Here is a 15,876-nt window from a genome sequence, read left to right as displayed (position 1 = left end):
AAACTGCAGCCCCATCTCAGGAGAGAATACAGAGGTTCTGACCTGAGCCACATCCAGAAAGCAGATCACAGTTTCTCAGTCTACCCTTGACACTGCCAAAGAGAAGTGTTTAAAAAAAAAAAGAGAGAAGTGTTGGCCTGACCACCTACATGGCTCTCCGGGGCTTTGCCTTGCTTTTCAGTGCTGGTCAGATGGAGCACCCACCCCTGTCCCTGACTCCAGTTTCCCTGGGCACTCACCTTCCTTCTGGCTTCCAGCAGCACCGATACTCTGCTGTGTCAACAAGTTCTGGTTGTACAGAGTGGGGAGCGCCGCTGCAGCATATTGCTGGATCCCCGAGTAGGCCTGCGTGAGGGCCTCCATGGTGCTCCCAGTGCCATTAGAAAGGCCACTGCTGCCCAGCCCACCATTTAAAGCAGCCATCCCTTGGTTGGGGGTGAGGGTGGGGGGAAGAGCAGGATTAACAGATTGGAAAGGCTCAAGCGATGCCAAAGACAAACTCCAAAGTACGCCCTTTCATCTCCTTAGCTTCTCCCTGAGGAGGAATATTCCTCTGACTGGTCAGATTTTAGGACACTCACCAGGCCTTGTGTCTAATGGGGACATTTAAAAATGCCACACCCAGGCGCGGCTCTCCCCATTATCTTCTTCCAACCTGTGCGAGAAGTGATACCACTTATACGACTTGCCCCATATTTTTCTTTGGCTTTGCTGCCATTTTCTCACAAAGAGCTGGAATGTGGCAAAATAAGAGTCCCAGGACTGGGGACTAAAAGGGATACATATAGTCTATGACAAGATGTGGGCAAATCCTATCATCAAAATAGCTGCTAACATTTATTGAGCATGTACTAGTTGCCACAGTACTAAGTAATGTGCTCAGCACTTTACCTATGTTCTCATTTAACTTAATAACCCTCAAAGTATTCTACTCCCACTTCATAGATGAGAAAATGATCTTAGAGAGGTGGTCTTAAGTTACAGGTAGTTAAGGGGCAGAGATGGGATTTAACTCAGGTCTGACTCAAACTCCCATGATCATTTCTAACTTCACTGGGCCACCCCAATCATTCATTCTAACAGCACCCCTACCAGAGTTGTTTAAAATGTGCTATCTGCACAAAGAATGGCTCGATGACATTCAGGGACTGGCCCTCACCTGCCAAAGAGCTGACGTTGAGGCCTGCTGTTGCTCCAGCTAGTGTCTGTAGGGCTCCAAGGGAGGCGATGGGATTGACAGAGCTGCTGCTGCTGGAGCTGGGTGAGGACCCTGCTGTCAGACATCCATGAGTTAAACTCAGACCAACACTTACCTTCTCAGGTCAACAGGAACCAAAGCACAAGTTATGTTACTCAAGTATTCTCTTTATAAAGAGGTTTTTCAGTTACTGATTTTCCCCCCCAGCTATTGATTTTGATAACTGTCCCTGCAGGACATAGAAGCAAGTGATGATTACAACCAACTAAAAACTATGAGATTTCTCTTAAGTCAGAAGATGACATTTGAGGGCTTCCCTAGTGGTGCAGCGGTTAAGAATCCACCTGTCAATTCAGGGCACATGGGTTTGAGCCCTGGTCTGGGAAGATCCCACATGCCGCGGAGCAACTAAGCCCGTGAGCCACAACTACTGAGCCTGTGCTCTAAAGCCCACGAGCCACAACTACTGAGCCCGTGTGCCACAACTACTGAAGCCTGCGCACCTGGAGCCCGTGCTCCACAACAAGAGAAGCCACCTTAATGAGAGGCCTGTGCACCGCAATGAAGAGTAGCCCCCGCTCACCGCAACTAGAGAAAGCTGGAGTGCAGCAACAAAGACCCAACACAGCCAAAAATAAATTAATTAATTTAAAAAAAGAATGACATTTGAAAATTTACTGTTCATGATCTGACCCCTTTGGAAATGGGTGTTAACTACTCTCCAGAATGACATACTCCTCTCTTGGGATTCTGCCCAAGGCACACAAGGGCACAGTGGCCCCTATTATACATGCTTACCTGAACTGGTGAGTACGCTGAGGGGACTGCTGGATGTAGTGAGAGCATTGGTACCACTTGGTGTGTTCTGAGCTGCACTAGCTGCAGCAGCCAGGGCAGCCAAATTCTGTAACTGCATTGCATTTAACCCTGCAACATCCAAAGCAAGAGATCAGCCAACAGGTACGGGTGCCTCATATCCACTCCAGCAATGACCGTGCACACTAGCAGAAGGCTGGTCCCAAAGAGGAACTGTTCCAGATACAGGCAATACTACAGAGCTCCAAAAAGATTCAGGTCTCGCTCAACTCATTCAGAAACTGAACATTTCCTCAGATAATAGATGTCTAATCCAATAGCATGCCAGCCCAAATGGATGGGCAATTAGGAAACCAGAAAAGAGGGGTGGATTCTGTGTTCTACCATGGAGCCCGGTATCTAAGAGAGCAATGCCAAACCCTGTGGAAGAGAACGAGTCTGCATCTGAACCCCTCACTCACACTTTACAGGGGATCTGTTCTCTGCAATGGAGGTGAAAACACAGAAAATGTAGTAGAGATCCAGAAGGCAATGGAGGAGATGACAGGGGGATACACGTGAAAACAGCAATAGTAGAGAGAACAAAGAAAAAACCACCACCTGAATAGTAGATTAATTATCAGAAAAAGAAGAGAGAAAAAACACTGAGGAAAAGACTTCCAAGTAGAACCTAGGCAACACAGGTATAAGCAGAGCAAGAAATCTGAACTGCACTGACAATGTGTGGCAAACTTTTTACTAGCTAATGGAAAGGCAGATGGGTGAGGGTGGAGAATTAATAAGAATAAAAAGGCTACAACACAGATTTACAATCTAGCAACTTTTTGAAAACACAGCAAACTTTAAGTCCCTGGGACAAAAATGAACCACTGCAGTTTTCCTAAGATCATCCCTTCCTCAGATGCACCTGCCTAGCCCTATCTCGCTGCAGCAGGGCAGAGGCAGGCAGCTCTGGAATGGTCCCCTCCCTGCTTCCTTAACTTTCCTGACAGCCCCTGCCTCAGGGTTTGTCTGTGGAGCCTCCTTTTGTTATAAACTCAGGTATTTGGTAATTAAGTTTTCTATGCATGTTAACACCAAAAAAGGTAATTCACTTAAGAAATAACATGTGTAAGACAGTAACTGCCTGGGTTCTAGCAGCTTCACGGAAAGCCACGCACATAGAAGCCATCTTAGACTTTTCCTCAGAGTCACTGAAAAAGTCACTTTATTGTGGAAATAAAGAATTCCTGCAATTTTCTCCTTATCAAAGTAGCTGCAGATAGTCTGCAGATGCTAACAGCTCTTTTCCATCTTCCTCCTTAACAGAGACTTAAGGGGGTAGGGAGCAGCAGACAACTGCAGAGCAGTATGGTATCAACAGCTAAAAGAGCCACCTTCTACAGACAAGGTAGCTGAATCCTAGGAGGTTCATCTTAGGTCAGGTTTATGTAATGAGTGGGAAAACAATCTTTTTCTGCACAAACGGTAGAAAACCCTCAGACTGTTGTCAGCGGGTCTGCTGGCTTGGCTGCTGCTGCTCCTCCGTAGCAGTGGAACACTTACCTCCCATTGGGTGGAGGCTGCTCAGGGTGTTGAGGTTCCCAGAGGAGGCAGTCTGCTGAAGGAGCTGCAAATAAAGCTAGACATTACACCAAAAACAGAACAAGAGTGAGAGTGAGGGCTGGTTCTGCATCTGGGGTAACTCTACAGCACAGCAAAGCGAGAGTGCAGAGGCCCCCAGAGAAGAAAGTTGAAGACAAGAACCCAAGCCAACACAACAAAAACATAAGGCTTATGACAGCACAGGACAACACAACACAGCTAAAGCCCTGGCCCAGAAGACAGTTGTGTTTGTTGAGTACAAAGCCAAGCTCGAGTCCCTGGCAACAGAACGCAGCACAGCAGAGGAGAGAGGTAGAGGAGAGAACTAAACTCAACTCAAGCAGCCATGTAGTCCACTTAGAGGAGTGTCTGCATATTAGTGACTGCCATTTCTAGTTCCTCTCCCAAATTCTCCTTTGTTAGGTCCACACATCTTATTTTGTAACTTGTTCCCACCTGGAGACCTAATTTCTGCTTCACGCAACTATTTAAAATACCAAACCTGACCATTTCAGAGTATTTCTTGGAGTCATCCTTTACCGGCCACAATGAACCTGTGACTAGATCAATCTTGTCATAACTAGAATGCTACACATTCATCTAGCCCCATTCATCTCACTGTTGCAGATGACCAAGTGATTGCTGGATCAGTCCATATCCGTTCAGCGTACATTCTCTTTCAATGGTTGTTCCATAACAAATAAAACAAGAGGACCTGTCCATGAGCTTATGACCTCCATGACCTTACTGTGTACCTTAGCAAACTACAACCCTCATCTAACCAACCTGCTGAAACCTTTTGTTCCATTCAAACCCAATCACTGTTCCTTATCAACAGATGGTATTCTGGTTTCTGGACTCTTTATTCAATCTGTTATTCATTCCCATAAACATCTGACCTGGTTCCTCTGTCATCAGGAATCTCTCTATTCCACAAGTGTTTCAGCAAGTCCACAAACCTCCAGAGGCAGAATGAAAAAGTGTCCATACATAGAATATTTACCAGCTTCTGAAAGGGGTCTGCTACCTCAAAGATTAAGAACTACTTGCTCTAGTTCTAAGTCCACATATTCCAGTACCTCATAATTAATGATGATGTACTATCACTTTCACAGTCCATTAGCACTCACATGTCTTCATTTCTGTCTTCTTAAATACTTTGGGCAACGAGTTCAGTCCCAACTGGTGGACTGTGCATATTGTACTTGGCACTTCACTTCCTCCCTAAATGAGAAGAGCTCTTAGGGCGGGGATCACATCTAACTGAAATGAAGAGACCACAGCTCTCAACATACACCATCATGTGCTTGCTAGATGTGGCAATGACAACAAAATGGGGAGTCTTCCCTAAAAGATGGCTCCAAAACTCTCCAAAAGCAAATGCACATCATGGAGATAATTTTCAAGGCATTATCATTTTGGCAGAAGACCTAGAATCTCTCTGAATTTTCTCAACTTACAAGCAATGTTCTAGCGCCGAGAAACAATTTAATTTGTAGGAATATAACAACCATCTATACTTTTTGACTTCACAGAATTACTAGTGAGGGTAAACTGGGATTTCTTCTAACATTTTAAAAACATGGAAACCAGAGGGCATCAAATTAGCCAAAACCTAGTACTGGGGGACAGAAAACATTGCCTTTCTTCTGTTTCCATATAAAATAATATTTTAAAGGATGAGGAGTGAATGACTATATTTCTATGTATATATTTCTAACTATCCATACTAATCTAGTAGTTTCACCATTTATTTTCCTTCCTTGGTAACTTCACAGACGACTTGTTCTTTCTGATTCAAAGATGAGACAGTTTTAAGTGTCTTGTGCTATCTGCAATTCTTTTAAGGGTTAAAGCAGTGATAATCCCCCGTAATATACATTGCAGATCTAATAAATCTAACCAATTGGAGCCTGCCCGTCTTCTGGATTCGATGACTCAAACACAACAAGAGAGAAATCAAAGGAAACCTATTTACTATTTAGTGAACTCAAATATACACCTGTAATACTCATTTAATAATGTCCATGTTAATCTCTTGATCTCTCAGTCAGTGGAAACATTTATATCATACTCTACAGGGAAGACTTAGTAAGGATTTTAAGGATGCCCTCTACAATCTACTAGAAAGAGATACGGAGAAAGAATATTTGGTAGCTAAGATTTCCTCAGGAATTTTTTTTCTTGGGGGCACGGACATATGAGATGTTCCTAAATTTTTTTATTAGAAAATTAGGATTTCACTGTAATTTGAGCAGAAGTTCAAGATATAACCAAAGATGCACGATGAGAGAGAGAGAGTGTGCGTGCACACAAGACTAATGTGACAAAGAACATTTCATTGCCTGAATTTTTATGTAAAATTTTGATATGCTAAAAGTTGTGACTGCCATTATGTATGTTAGCTAGGGACAGCAGCAGAAGAAACAGCTGGGAGCTTGCACAGCCTGCAGAAAGCAAACCACAAAGACTCACTGCTAAATACTGGGGTCCAAGAGTATTTAGACCAGCAAGGTTTCCCCACACAGATGCTGCGCTGATCTGCTGCATCTGCTGCTGGAGCTGCTGGGCCATTCTCTTCTGCTCTTTGTCCTTCTGTGTATCAGCAAATTTTACCACCATGGGGGAAGAGCAGCCCTATGAAAACACCAAAATCAAAGGGTCAAAATCCTCATTCTGGGTGAAGGGAAAAATCCTCCTTTCTAGTGATGCACAGGCTGCATTCTAATTTCATTCACTGTCAAATGATTCTCTTCCTGATAGACACAAGTGGCAAGACATAATTCAGTTTAGTTCCAATATGCTAATTTTAAAGAAAGCACCAGTTTTTAATTTAAAGATGTCTGGCCTTCTTAACTTTTAGGGCAATCAAATGCTATACATGCTACTGGGCTTCGACTGTCAATTGTCCTACCGCTCTCAGTCCAAGGAACTTCCCCCTTTCATTCATCTGCCCCTACCTCCATGGTCTGTGCTTGGTGCATTGCCTTGATAGCTGTCTGTGCCATGGCTCTTGTTGTGAAGGTCACAAACGCACAACCTGGTAAGAGAAGAATCAATAACTCATCCATTCATTTGTTTAATTATTTATCTGACTTACACTTACTGAGCACCTACTGTGTGCCCAAGTACCACGCTAGCAATACAGACGTGGTTCCTGCCTTCAGGGGTTCATAATCCAGTGGAGAATACAGATATGTTATGAAAGAGTCATACGTGCTTTAATGAGAAACCAGGGATGCACACAGGGGAAAAAGTGCTTGAGGGATAAAGGAGGAATCATATTCTCTAGCTTCTCTTGTGAAAGAAGTGTTTCCGTTTTGGCATGGAGAACCTCTCCAAGGACTGAAGCAGAGAATTTTAATACATGACACTTAAGTGCAGAATGCAGACTCCTTGAGGGAATTGGGATCAACTGATAGTTGTTGTGGCGGGACCTAAATATACAACACCAAACCCAACCCTCTCCATCATGACAGTGCCATGTTGGCTAGAGATCACTGGTTTCCACTGATCCAATTAAAAAGAGACTCCAAATTTAAGATGAGTACTTTTAAAGGCTAAAAATGTACCCACCTCGGCTCAGGCCATCAGGTCCCCTCAATATCCGGCATTCTTCAATCTGTCCGAATGAAGAGAACATGACTCGGATGTCATTTTCAGTGCACTTCTTGGATATCATACCAATAAACAGCTTCCTGTCTTCCACTGCTAAGACAGTAAAAAACAAAAGGCTTGAACATTACTACTACAAGAGGTAGTGCAGCACAGAGCTCTGTGCCTTTATACCAGATTTCACCGATTTTAAGATACACATTTTTTCCCCCATAATTTAGCACCTACTCTTACAATCGATGGTATCTTAAAATTATAATTGGAACCATTTAGACGAAATATAGTAGCTTCATGATCTTGTGAAAGTTACTTAACCATTCTGTACCTGCTTCCTCATGTGATTAATAGAGATAACTGAGTTTACCTCAAAGGTAGCTGTAAGTATTAAATGCCAAGTACTCAGCATCTTGCCTAGCACTTAGCAAAGTTTGCTCTCATTAGCAATACTATTGTACCAAAGAAGGACGACGTTTCATACTTAATTGATATGACAAGAGAAACAGAACACACATCTCAGTGAATGTAACTGTCCACTTTCATTTTCTGGTTATTCTCTTGAGGACTAAGTTTTCCTTCCTAATTTGTTCAGTTCCCCATTTCACTCCAGTTCAAAAGAAATTACGTTGATCAAAGGCATTCCAGTTCACTCTAAAATGTTCTTGTAATATTTCCCTGTCAACTCTATCTGACTTATTTGCCATTTTAAAGAAAAGGACAGACAATTTAGATGACAGATTATTTACAGCACTGATTCACTACCTTGCACCATAAACAAAAATTAACTCAAAATGCATTAATTCTGAGTAAGTAATGGATTAACTGAACGCAAGACCTGAAACCATAAGGCTTGGTAAGCTCCTTCGCATGGGTCTTGGCGATGATTTTTTTGGATTTGACACCAAAAGCAAAGGCAACAAAAGCAAAAAATAAACAAGTAGGGCTATATCAAACTAAAAACCTTCTGTACAGCAAAAAAAACCCAAAAAATCGTCAACAACAAAAAAAAGGCAACCTACTCAATAGGAGAAAGTATTTGCAAATCATGTGTCTGATAAGGAGTTAATATCTAAAATGTATAAAGAACTTGAAGAACTCAACAGTGAAAGAAAAACAACTTGATTTAAAAATGGGCAGTGGGGGCTTCCCTGGTGGCGCAGTGGTTGAGAGTCCGCCTGCTGATGCAGGGGACACGGGTTCGTGCCCCGGTCCGGGAAGATCCCACATGCCGCGGAGCCGCTGAGCCTGCGCGTCAGGAGCCTGTGCTCCGCAACGGGAGAGGCCACAGCGCTGAGAGGCCCGCGTACCGCAAAAAAAATAAAATAAATAAACTTATTTATTTATTCATTTATTTTTGGTTGTGTTGGGTCTTCGTTGCTGTGTGTGGGCTTTCTCTAGTTGCGGCGAGCGGGGGCTACTCTTCATTGTGGTGCGCGGGCTTCTCATTGCAGTGGCTTCTCTTGTTGAGGAGCACAGGCTCCAGGTACGTGGGCTTTAGTAGTTGTGGCTCGAGGGCTCTAAGTACAGGCTCAGTAGTTGTGGCACACGGGCTTAATTGCGCTGTGGCATGTGGGATCTTCCCGGACCAGGGCTCGAACCCGTGTCCCCTGCATTAGCAGGCGGATTCTTAACCACTGTGCCCCACCAGGGAAGCCCTGTACTGCATGTTTAAAAGTTGCTAAGAAAGTAGATCTTAAAAGTTCTCATCACAAGAAAAAAATTTTTTTGTAACGACAGATGTTAACTAGACTTACTGTAGTGTTGTTTTGCAATATATACAAATATTGAACCATTATTTTGTACAACTGAAACTACCATGTCAATTATATCTCAAAAGATTAATTACAGCAAAATAAAATCCAAATGCCATGAGAAGAGCAAATACACAAGAAGAAACCTTATACGGGGAGGGCTTTATATACTTGCTTACCATTGTTCTTCTCACTGTCGGCAGGTTTCATCTGTATAGGATGATGCATCTAAAAAGGAAAACACATGAATATTACTAGTGAACACACCAAAGGAATTCAGAAACATAAATGAAGACTCTACAGGAAATACCAAAACTGACCTTAAGAGTTGTCTCTGAACTCTCGCCTGCCTCATTATTTCCCCTCCACAAAATATCAAAATAGAATGTGAGTCAACAAGTCAAAATTCTCTTGGTTGAAAGAGAATTACTTTCAGCCTATCTTCTTTGAAACATTCCCTTTATGTCCTCCTTTACATCAATTCCTGTGGCAGTCACCCTTTTCCCCAAATGGTTTTCAGTGTGTGCCTGAAATGTATAAGTATGTTCCATATGTCAAAACCACCACAGTTCCACTTACTAGTAGGAGCTTTCTTACCCCTGGGAGGACCTTCATGTTGTGAAGAGCATTCTGAGCTTCTAATGCAGCTTTTCGGGTGTAAAATGTAACAAAACAGCACCCTGCAATAAACAACACTTCAGGAAATCAAGCCAGTCCTTCGAAAGCAGATAATTCCTAGAGCACTCCCTCCTCCAGCTATATATTGAAAATTAAAAGAGAGGGCTGGGTTTATTAAAATTGGGGTGGGGTGGGGTGGAGGGAGGGAGATGGAGAAAACCTAGCGGGGGGCGGGGAAGATTCCCTATCATTTTCTTCATTACTATAGTCTCCTGGTTTTATTAAAATTCTTCTTTAACTGCTCTTATAACTTCGTTGGGAAAGATGACTTTTCTTACAAAGGTCACAGCACCATGCCATTCAACCTGCCCTTCTTGCAGCACCAGGTAGTGTGCTGGGCAAGAAGACTGAGCTACAAACCAGACAGACAGAGGACTTGCACTCCTGCAGCCTGTAGTCTACAAATCTTTCTTTCTCAGAACAAGCTTTACACTGTAGCCAATTTCTACCATATGCCTCAAACATAATTATCATTTATTAAATTATAAAATGACTTAAGAGCAAGGACCTCAATATCTTTTTTTGGACTCTTGGTTTTCATCAAATATAATCACATGTCTAACAGCACATGGCACTTGACTGAGGAGATCTGGAGATTTTGTGCTCTGTATCTTTACTGGGGATCGGAGGGGGCAAGTATGTCTTGTCCATAGTCCATAGTCCCATAAGATATGGTATAGATTTCTTTCAAAATCACCCTGCAATTAAGATTTTAAATTACTGCATATTATATTGACAGTCATTTTCAGAAACTATAATACTTTATTTTTGGTTAACTATGCCACAAAGAGAAAATAATTCTTCAGCTTCTAGGTCCTCTGCTATTAAGATGGTTTCAAACATAAAATCATGCTTGCGTACATCTGCACCGTAGAACAGCTTTCACAGAAAATTACTCTGAAATAGGTCGTTTGGGAAAACAAGTGTATGTCTATGTGGTATGGGGCAAAGCTAACAGCTTATCTACTATCAGGCCTATAAAACTTCCACTCCGCTGGGTATTTCTGGAAGCAGCTTGCCTTTCTTCTCCTTTTCTTTCATTCATTCATTCATTCATTTATTTGTGGTACGCGGGCCCCTCACTGTTGTGGCCTCTCCTGTGGCAGAGCACAGGCTCTGGACACGCAGGCTCAGCAGCCATGGCTCACAGGCCCAGCCGCTCCGTGGCATGTGGGATCCTCCTGGACCAGGGCATCGGCAGGCGGACTCTCAACCACTGCACCACCAGGGAAGCCCTCCTGTACATTTTGTAGGCTATAACAGGTCACCTACAAACAAGTTGCTCCTAGTTGCTAAGCCATCCCAGAAGGCCTCTGTAACACTAACAGAAACCCACGGGTACCTGGACAGTCTTTCTCTTTCCACTTACTCTAGCCAAAATACTAAAGAAAACCTATGTGGTTGGTTTACTTCAACTTTATTTTTGTCATTCCACTCTCAAGATCAAATGAGACACTCACATGAGTCTGTCTCTTGAATTTACAGATCTCAAAAAGGACTGCCCAAGATCCAATTTACAAATTATCCTCGTGATGTCACCTTAAGCTTTTACTTTTAAGCCATTAAATGTGTTTGGACTCAGAGATATAGCTACAACAAAATGACAGGTTTTTCCCCCCCTATATGACCACAAGAGCATTCTGGCAATGAGAGAGAGCATGCACATGACTGAAAATACATATAAAAGTCAAAGCCCTTTACCTTTGCTCTGAGGAGGGTTTTGGCTCCTATCCCTTAGGACGTTGATTTCGTAGACAGCACCATACTGTTCAAACAGTTCCCTCAAGTCCTTCTCTGACCAGGTCCTTGGAACCTGGCCCACAAACATCTTGATAGCATCAAGATCTGGTTGGTCTGGGTGGTCCAGGGTGCCGTTCATTTTCTTTGAGCTGCGTAAAATAAAATAAAACTTCTATTACGTATTCATGTTGCTTCCTAGAGAATCTTCTTTTCCTTAAAGGTCTCAACTACTTCCTGATAAAGTAGGGGGAAAAAATTCTACTTCCTTTCACTACTTCCATTCAATTTACCAGAGTTCCCTGGTCCTCCCTCACTACGCCACCCCTTCCATTAGATTCCCAAACTAAAGTCACCATTCTGATTAGGACACCCTGGGCTTTAACTAAGGAATTGAGTGTCAGTCATTCCTTGTCTATCTAGAGAAGTCTCCGAAGAACTTAAGAAGTAAAGTTCCTAAAGCAAATTTTAATCATTTTTAAGCACAGCTAATAAAACTTTTTAAAATGTCCATAAAATCACAAAGAACTACTGCTTATGGATAAGATTCAGGATTCTCAATCTACATGATGATGGGTGAAAAGTTTGCTTTCAGTAGATGTTAGAGCAGAAGCACATGATTTCCAAGGCCTAAGCTAAGAACTGACTAGAATGTTAGCCTTTGGATGTTGCTGTCTCATGCATAATCCTGATGCTCTTGAGTGAGCCCCCAAATCAAAACAAAGCTTTGCCTCTTAAACTTTCACAAATGACTGTTATATAAACAAAAACAATGATGTCATCACTCTAGGGTTTTTTGTTTCTAAGTTATCCAATTTACTGCTATTTCTCCAAGATTTTATCAGTTAATTCCCTTACCAACTGTAACCATTATAATGTCCACAAACTCCTCCAATCCCATCACATCAAACCTGTAACACTCCTACTTAAATACCTTCATTCCTACCCCTGCCACTGCCAAGAACCATGGGGAACTCCTGCACTGTAAATGTTTCCACTCAAAATGAATCAAAGTCCTTCTCCTACCACCTTTCATGATCTTATTCTTAGCATGTATCCAAACCAATAACAACTTAAATTCCAAATAGCATGTTTAACTTTTGTTAGTGTTTGCTAAATCCAGACATCATATCATCATGTTCCAATGTGCCATGTTCTAATATTCAATCCCAAATAAAATGCCACTTTTCTTTAAAGGAAAAACAATCGTTTTTTCACCACTGCTATCCTTTGAATAGTATTTGAAGATCCTTGAGAATGCTGAATCCAGTAGTTCAACCTCTGTTAAATTCCTAAATCTCTTGTAACTGAATACAGGGCTATTCTCATGTCACCTGTGCTGAATCTAGCACTAACTAAACATCAAAAGCTTTAAGACAAATGTCATACAGATCAACCCTTGCTGCTACGTCTGTGAAGGTTCCTCATACTCTTTCAGGTTAACTCGTCAATTTCATCAGGACTCAACTAGTACTAAATTTCCAACTTCACTGTAGTGTTTAACACATTTTAGCATAATCCGGCTCTGTCTACCTCTCCCAAGACTGAGAGCTCCTTGAAGGCAGAAACTGTTTTATTTCCTATTCATTCTTATAGCCACACCTGGTATGGTGCCTGATTCAAAGTAATTACTCAGATGTGGGATGGGAAGAACTTCTTGTTCTCAACAATTCCCCCATTTAAGCAACTACCCTTGATAAAAATGAATGCTGTGCACACAGAGGGCTCACAAATTGAAGAGCAGATATTATCTCCTATGATTGTTTGACTGTCACAAGATGAACCTACTCTTTTTTTAAGTATTTTGGAATACATTGTTTTATTGGTTTTCCTTTATTAATTTAAAACCATGTATGGTAAGTTGTTGCACAAATATGGCTGCTTCTAGAAGCTTAATCCCAGCATTCTAACAGAAATCATTCTACCATGAATTTTTTTTAAAAAGTCTTATGACTAGTGAAAAATGGGAGTCATTCCCTACAACCCATTCCCAACAACTTTAATTACCAGTTTCAGTATTTTATTAAAATGTCGCTAAGTTTAATCACATTTCTATTCTAGGGAGGGTTAACATAGAACCCAAATAAATGGTGCTTAGAATGTTTTGACTATAAAGGAGGCAGACAGTTATTTCTGAAAAGAGGCTGGAGTTTATTAGTTTGTATTACACTGGAGGCAACCGCGCTCAATTTGTCCCTTCGTTCTGTATTCGTGTGCTGTTTCTAAACTAAATATATCACTGTTTAGTGCAAAAGCATAAACACAGTCAATATATGTGAATTGTGATTTACCCAAAAGTTCAGTGGAGACTCAGCATTCCAGACAAGTGCCTTTCCTTTCTCTCTTTACTCTCCAAATCCCTCTCCATTTCTTCATGTCCACCTACTCCATGAATCACCCTTTCCTGCCGTGTATACCAATTCAAAAGCCAGAAGAATCCCCCAAGGACCAGGGGCAATCTTCAAACTTAACCATTAGAAACTTTTACAGCAATCACACTGCATAATTTTACATATGTTCAATCGAATCTTAAAAAGATACGCAAAATGCAAGCTTACACCTCATTATTTTTTCTATGAAATTATCATATTGTATTTAACAAGCTAGGTGGCGGGAGAGACAGGACATGGTCCTTCACCAGTTTAAGACGCACTTCTAGGGCACAGTAAATGATCAGGCCAGGCTCAAGGTGCAGTGGACATCATGCAACTGGAGTTATGCACTGAGCTCTTATTTATAGAGGCCAAGCACTGTGTTAGATGTGGTATATATCAGTGAATAAGGAAAACATGGGGTATTTCTTTGGAGCACATGAAGACACAGTTAGTGCCAATATCAGCGAGAGATAAAAAAGAGAAAAGCAACCACATGTGTACCTATGTATATGTAATAAGCAGTCACAAACTTTCTCATAAACTGTTATTGTGTCTGAAGAGATGAGCAACAATGCTCTTCCATTCTGAACCTTCCACACATACTTCCAGTAAGCATGTTGTCCTTACAAGTAACCACTGCATAAAAGAGTCACCTGGGGACAAGACTGCCAGTGTGATATGCCAAGGATCCCACAACATCCGGGTATGGCATTCAGTCTACGTATCACTGGACACATTCTCAAATTTGTGCCTTACCCCCCCATTGATGGAGAGCTCCTCAGAGTCAGTGATCATAAATTACATACATTTATTATGTTCACTCAAGAACCAATGAATTCAGCAGCCCCTGGAGAAGTACCTATACTGTCCCTGTCATTCCTAAGGGACAAGTCTGTGGAAATTCTTATCTTCTGTGGAAGTCCTGACAGTACTTCAGTGAAGTATTAACCTGGGAGTAGGATGGAAGAGAGGAAAAGCATGGCCTGCAGCAGTGAGGGAAGAAGGGAGATGAGAAGGCAGCAAGTATTTTAGGGGAGAGGCATGACACCAACCCACTTCTTTTTATGTTTCTGACCCAGCAACTGGCGAATCATTAAGAATGAGAGATCAGGACCAGAGGCTGCCTTGTCTACCTGATTCTCGATGGAACATGCCATAGGAAAATGAAACAACCAATTTGGAAGAGACAGGGGAGAGAAAACAAAGAGCTTTATTTTCAAAGCACACTTCCATTTAAAACTCTTAAATCCTCTCTTCTCTTCCTCCTTTCAAAACTTCCCAGCACCAGGCCCAGCTCAGAGGGCAGTTAATGTTCTATCCTACTTCTTTCCCATTCCTTGGCCCCAGATGACTAGACCAGGAGGTGGATCTTAACCCAACAAGCTGATTCACTGGCTTGCTGGAAACCTAAGACTGTGGCCTATGCTTAAAACAGAAAGATAGGCCTGGCTAATCAAGATCCTCTATATCTACACTGAGCAAGACAATAGACACTAGCCACAGGTGACTATTTAAATTTAATTTTAAAAATCCAGTTTCTCGATTGCACTAGCCACATATGACCAGTGTCTACTGCATAGGACAGCAGAGACACAAGGTTTTTTTTTCTTTTTCTTTTTTTTCTAGCCACATGGCTTGTGGGGATCTTAGTTCCCTGACCAGGGACTGAACCCAGGCCTTCAGCAGTGAAAGCCCAGAGTCCTAACCACTGGACCAGCAGGGAATTCCCAGAAGAATATTTTTAACATCACAGAAAGTTCTATTGCACAGGACTGCACTACAGAATCTAGAATGGGTTAACAGAAACAGGCAGTCAGTGATGAAGTTGGAAGAGGAAAAGCTGCAACTCGGGACAGCACGAGTTAAGCTGACAAGATGAAAGGGCAGTGGCAAGAGATAATAGGAGTCATGCTACAATATAGATGAAGCTTGAAAACATTATGCTAAGTGAAAGAAGCCAATCACAAAAGGCTACATATTGTGTGATTCTATTTATGTGAAATGAATAGGCAAATCTATAGACGCAGAAAGTAGGTTAGTGGTTGCCTAGGAATGGGGATTAGGGGTAGGGAGAAAGGGAGGGAATGATTACTCATGGGTATAGGGTTTCTTTTTTGGGATGAAA

The 15,876-nt window shown here is 42.0% G+C and overlaps 1 protein-coding gene across 10 annotated transcripts in view; it reads right to left on the bottom strand.

Moving 5' to 3' along the window:
* CELF1 (CUGBP Elav-like family member 1) overlaps nt 1-15,876 on the bottom strand; it is a 71,068-nt gene that overhangs the window by 9,695 nt on the left and 45,497 nt on the right. For 5 of the 10 annotated variants that reach the window (XM_024748672.1, XM_024748681.1, XM_024748679.1 and 2 more), the window contains 10 exons: nt 11,341-11,528; nt 9,559-9,641; nt 9,141-9,189; nt 7,175-7,309; nt 6,559-6,638; nt 6,074-6,235; nt 3,560-3,635; nt 1,997-2,125; nt 1,160-1,273; nt 240-425 (listed from right to left, as the gene is read on the bottom strand). In XM_024748672.1, the coding sequence (XP_024604440.1) occupies nt 240-425; nt 1,160-1,273; nt 1,997-2,125; nt 3,560-3,635; nt 6,074-6,235; nt 6,559-6,638; nt 7,175-7,309; nt 9,141-9,189; nt 9,559-9,641; nt 11,341-11,528 (1,202 nt within the window). The remainder of the gene's footprint in view (nt 1-239; nt 426-1,159; nt 1,274-1,996; nt 2,126-3,559; nt 3,636-6,073; nt 6,236-6,558; nt 6,639-7,174; nt 7,310-9,140; nt 9,190-9,558; nt 9,642-11,340; nt 11,529-15,876) is intronic. The other 5 variants (XM_024748677.1, XM_024748674.1, XM_024748678.1 and 2 more) reach the window with 5 other exon arrangements.

Source organism: Neophocaena asiaeorientalis, unplaced genomic scaffold, assembly GCF_003031525.2.
Source record: "Neophocaena asiaeorientalis asiaeorientalis breed wild unplaced genomic scaffold, Neophocaena_asiaeorientalis_V1.1 scaffold43, whole genome shotgun sequence".
Taxonomy (NCBI): Eukaryota; Metazoa; Chordata; class Mammalia; order Artiodactyla; family Phocoenidae; genus Neophocaena; species Neophocaena asiaeorientalis.
The sequence above is the reverse complement of the archived record's forward strand: the minus strand, read 5'-3'. Positions and strand labels throughout refer to the sequence as shown.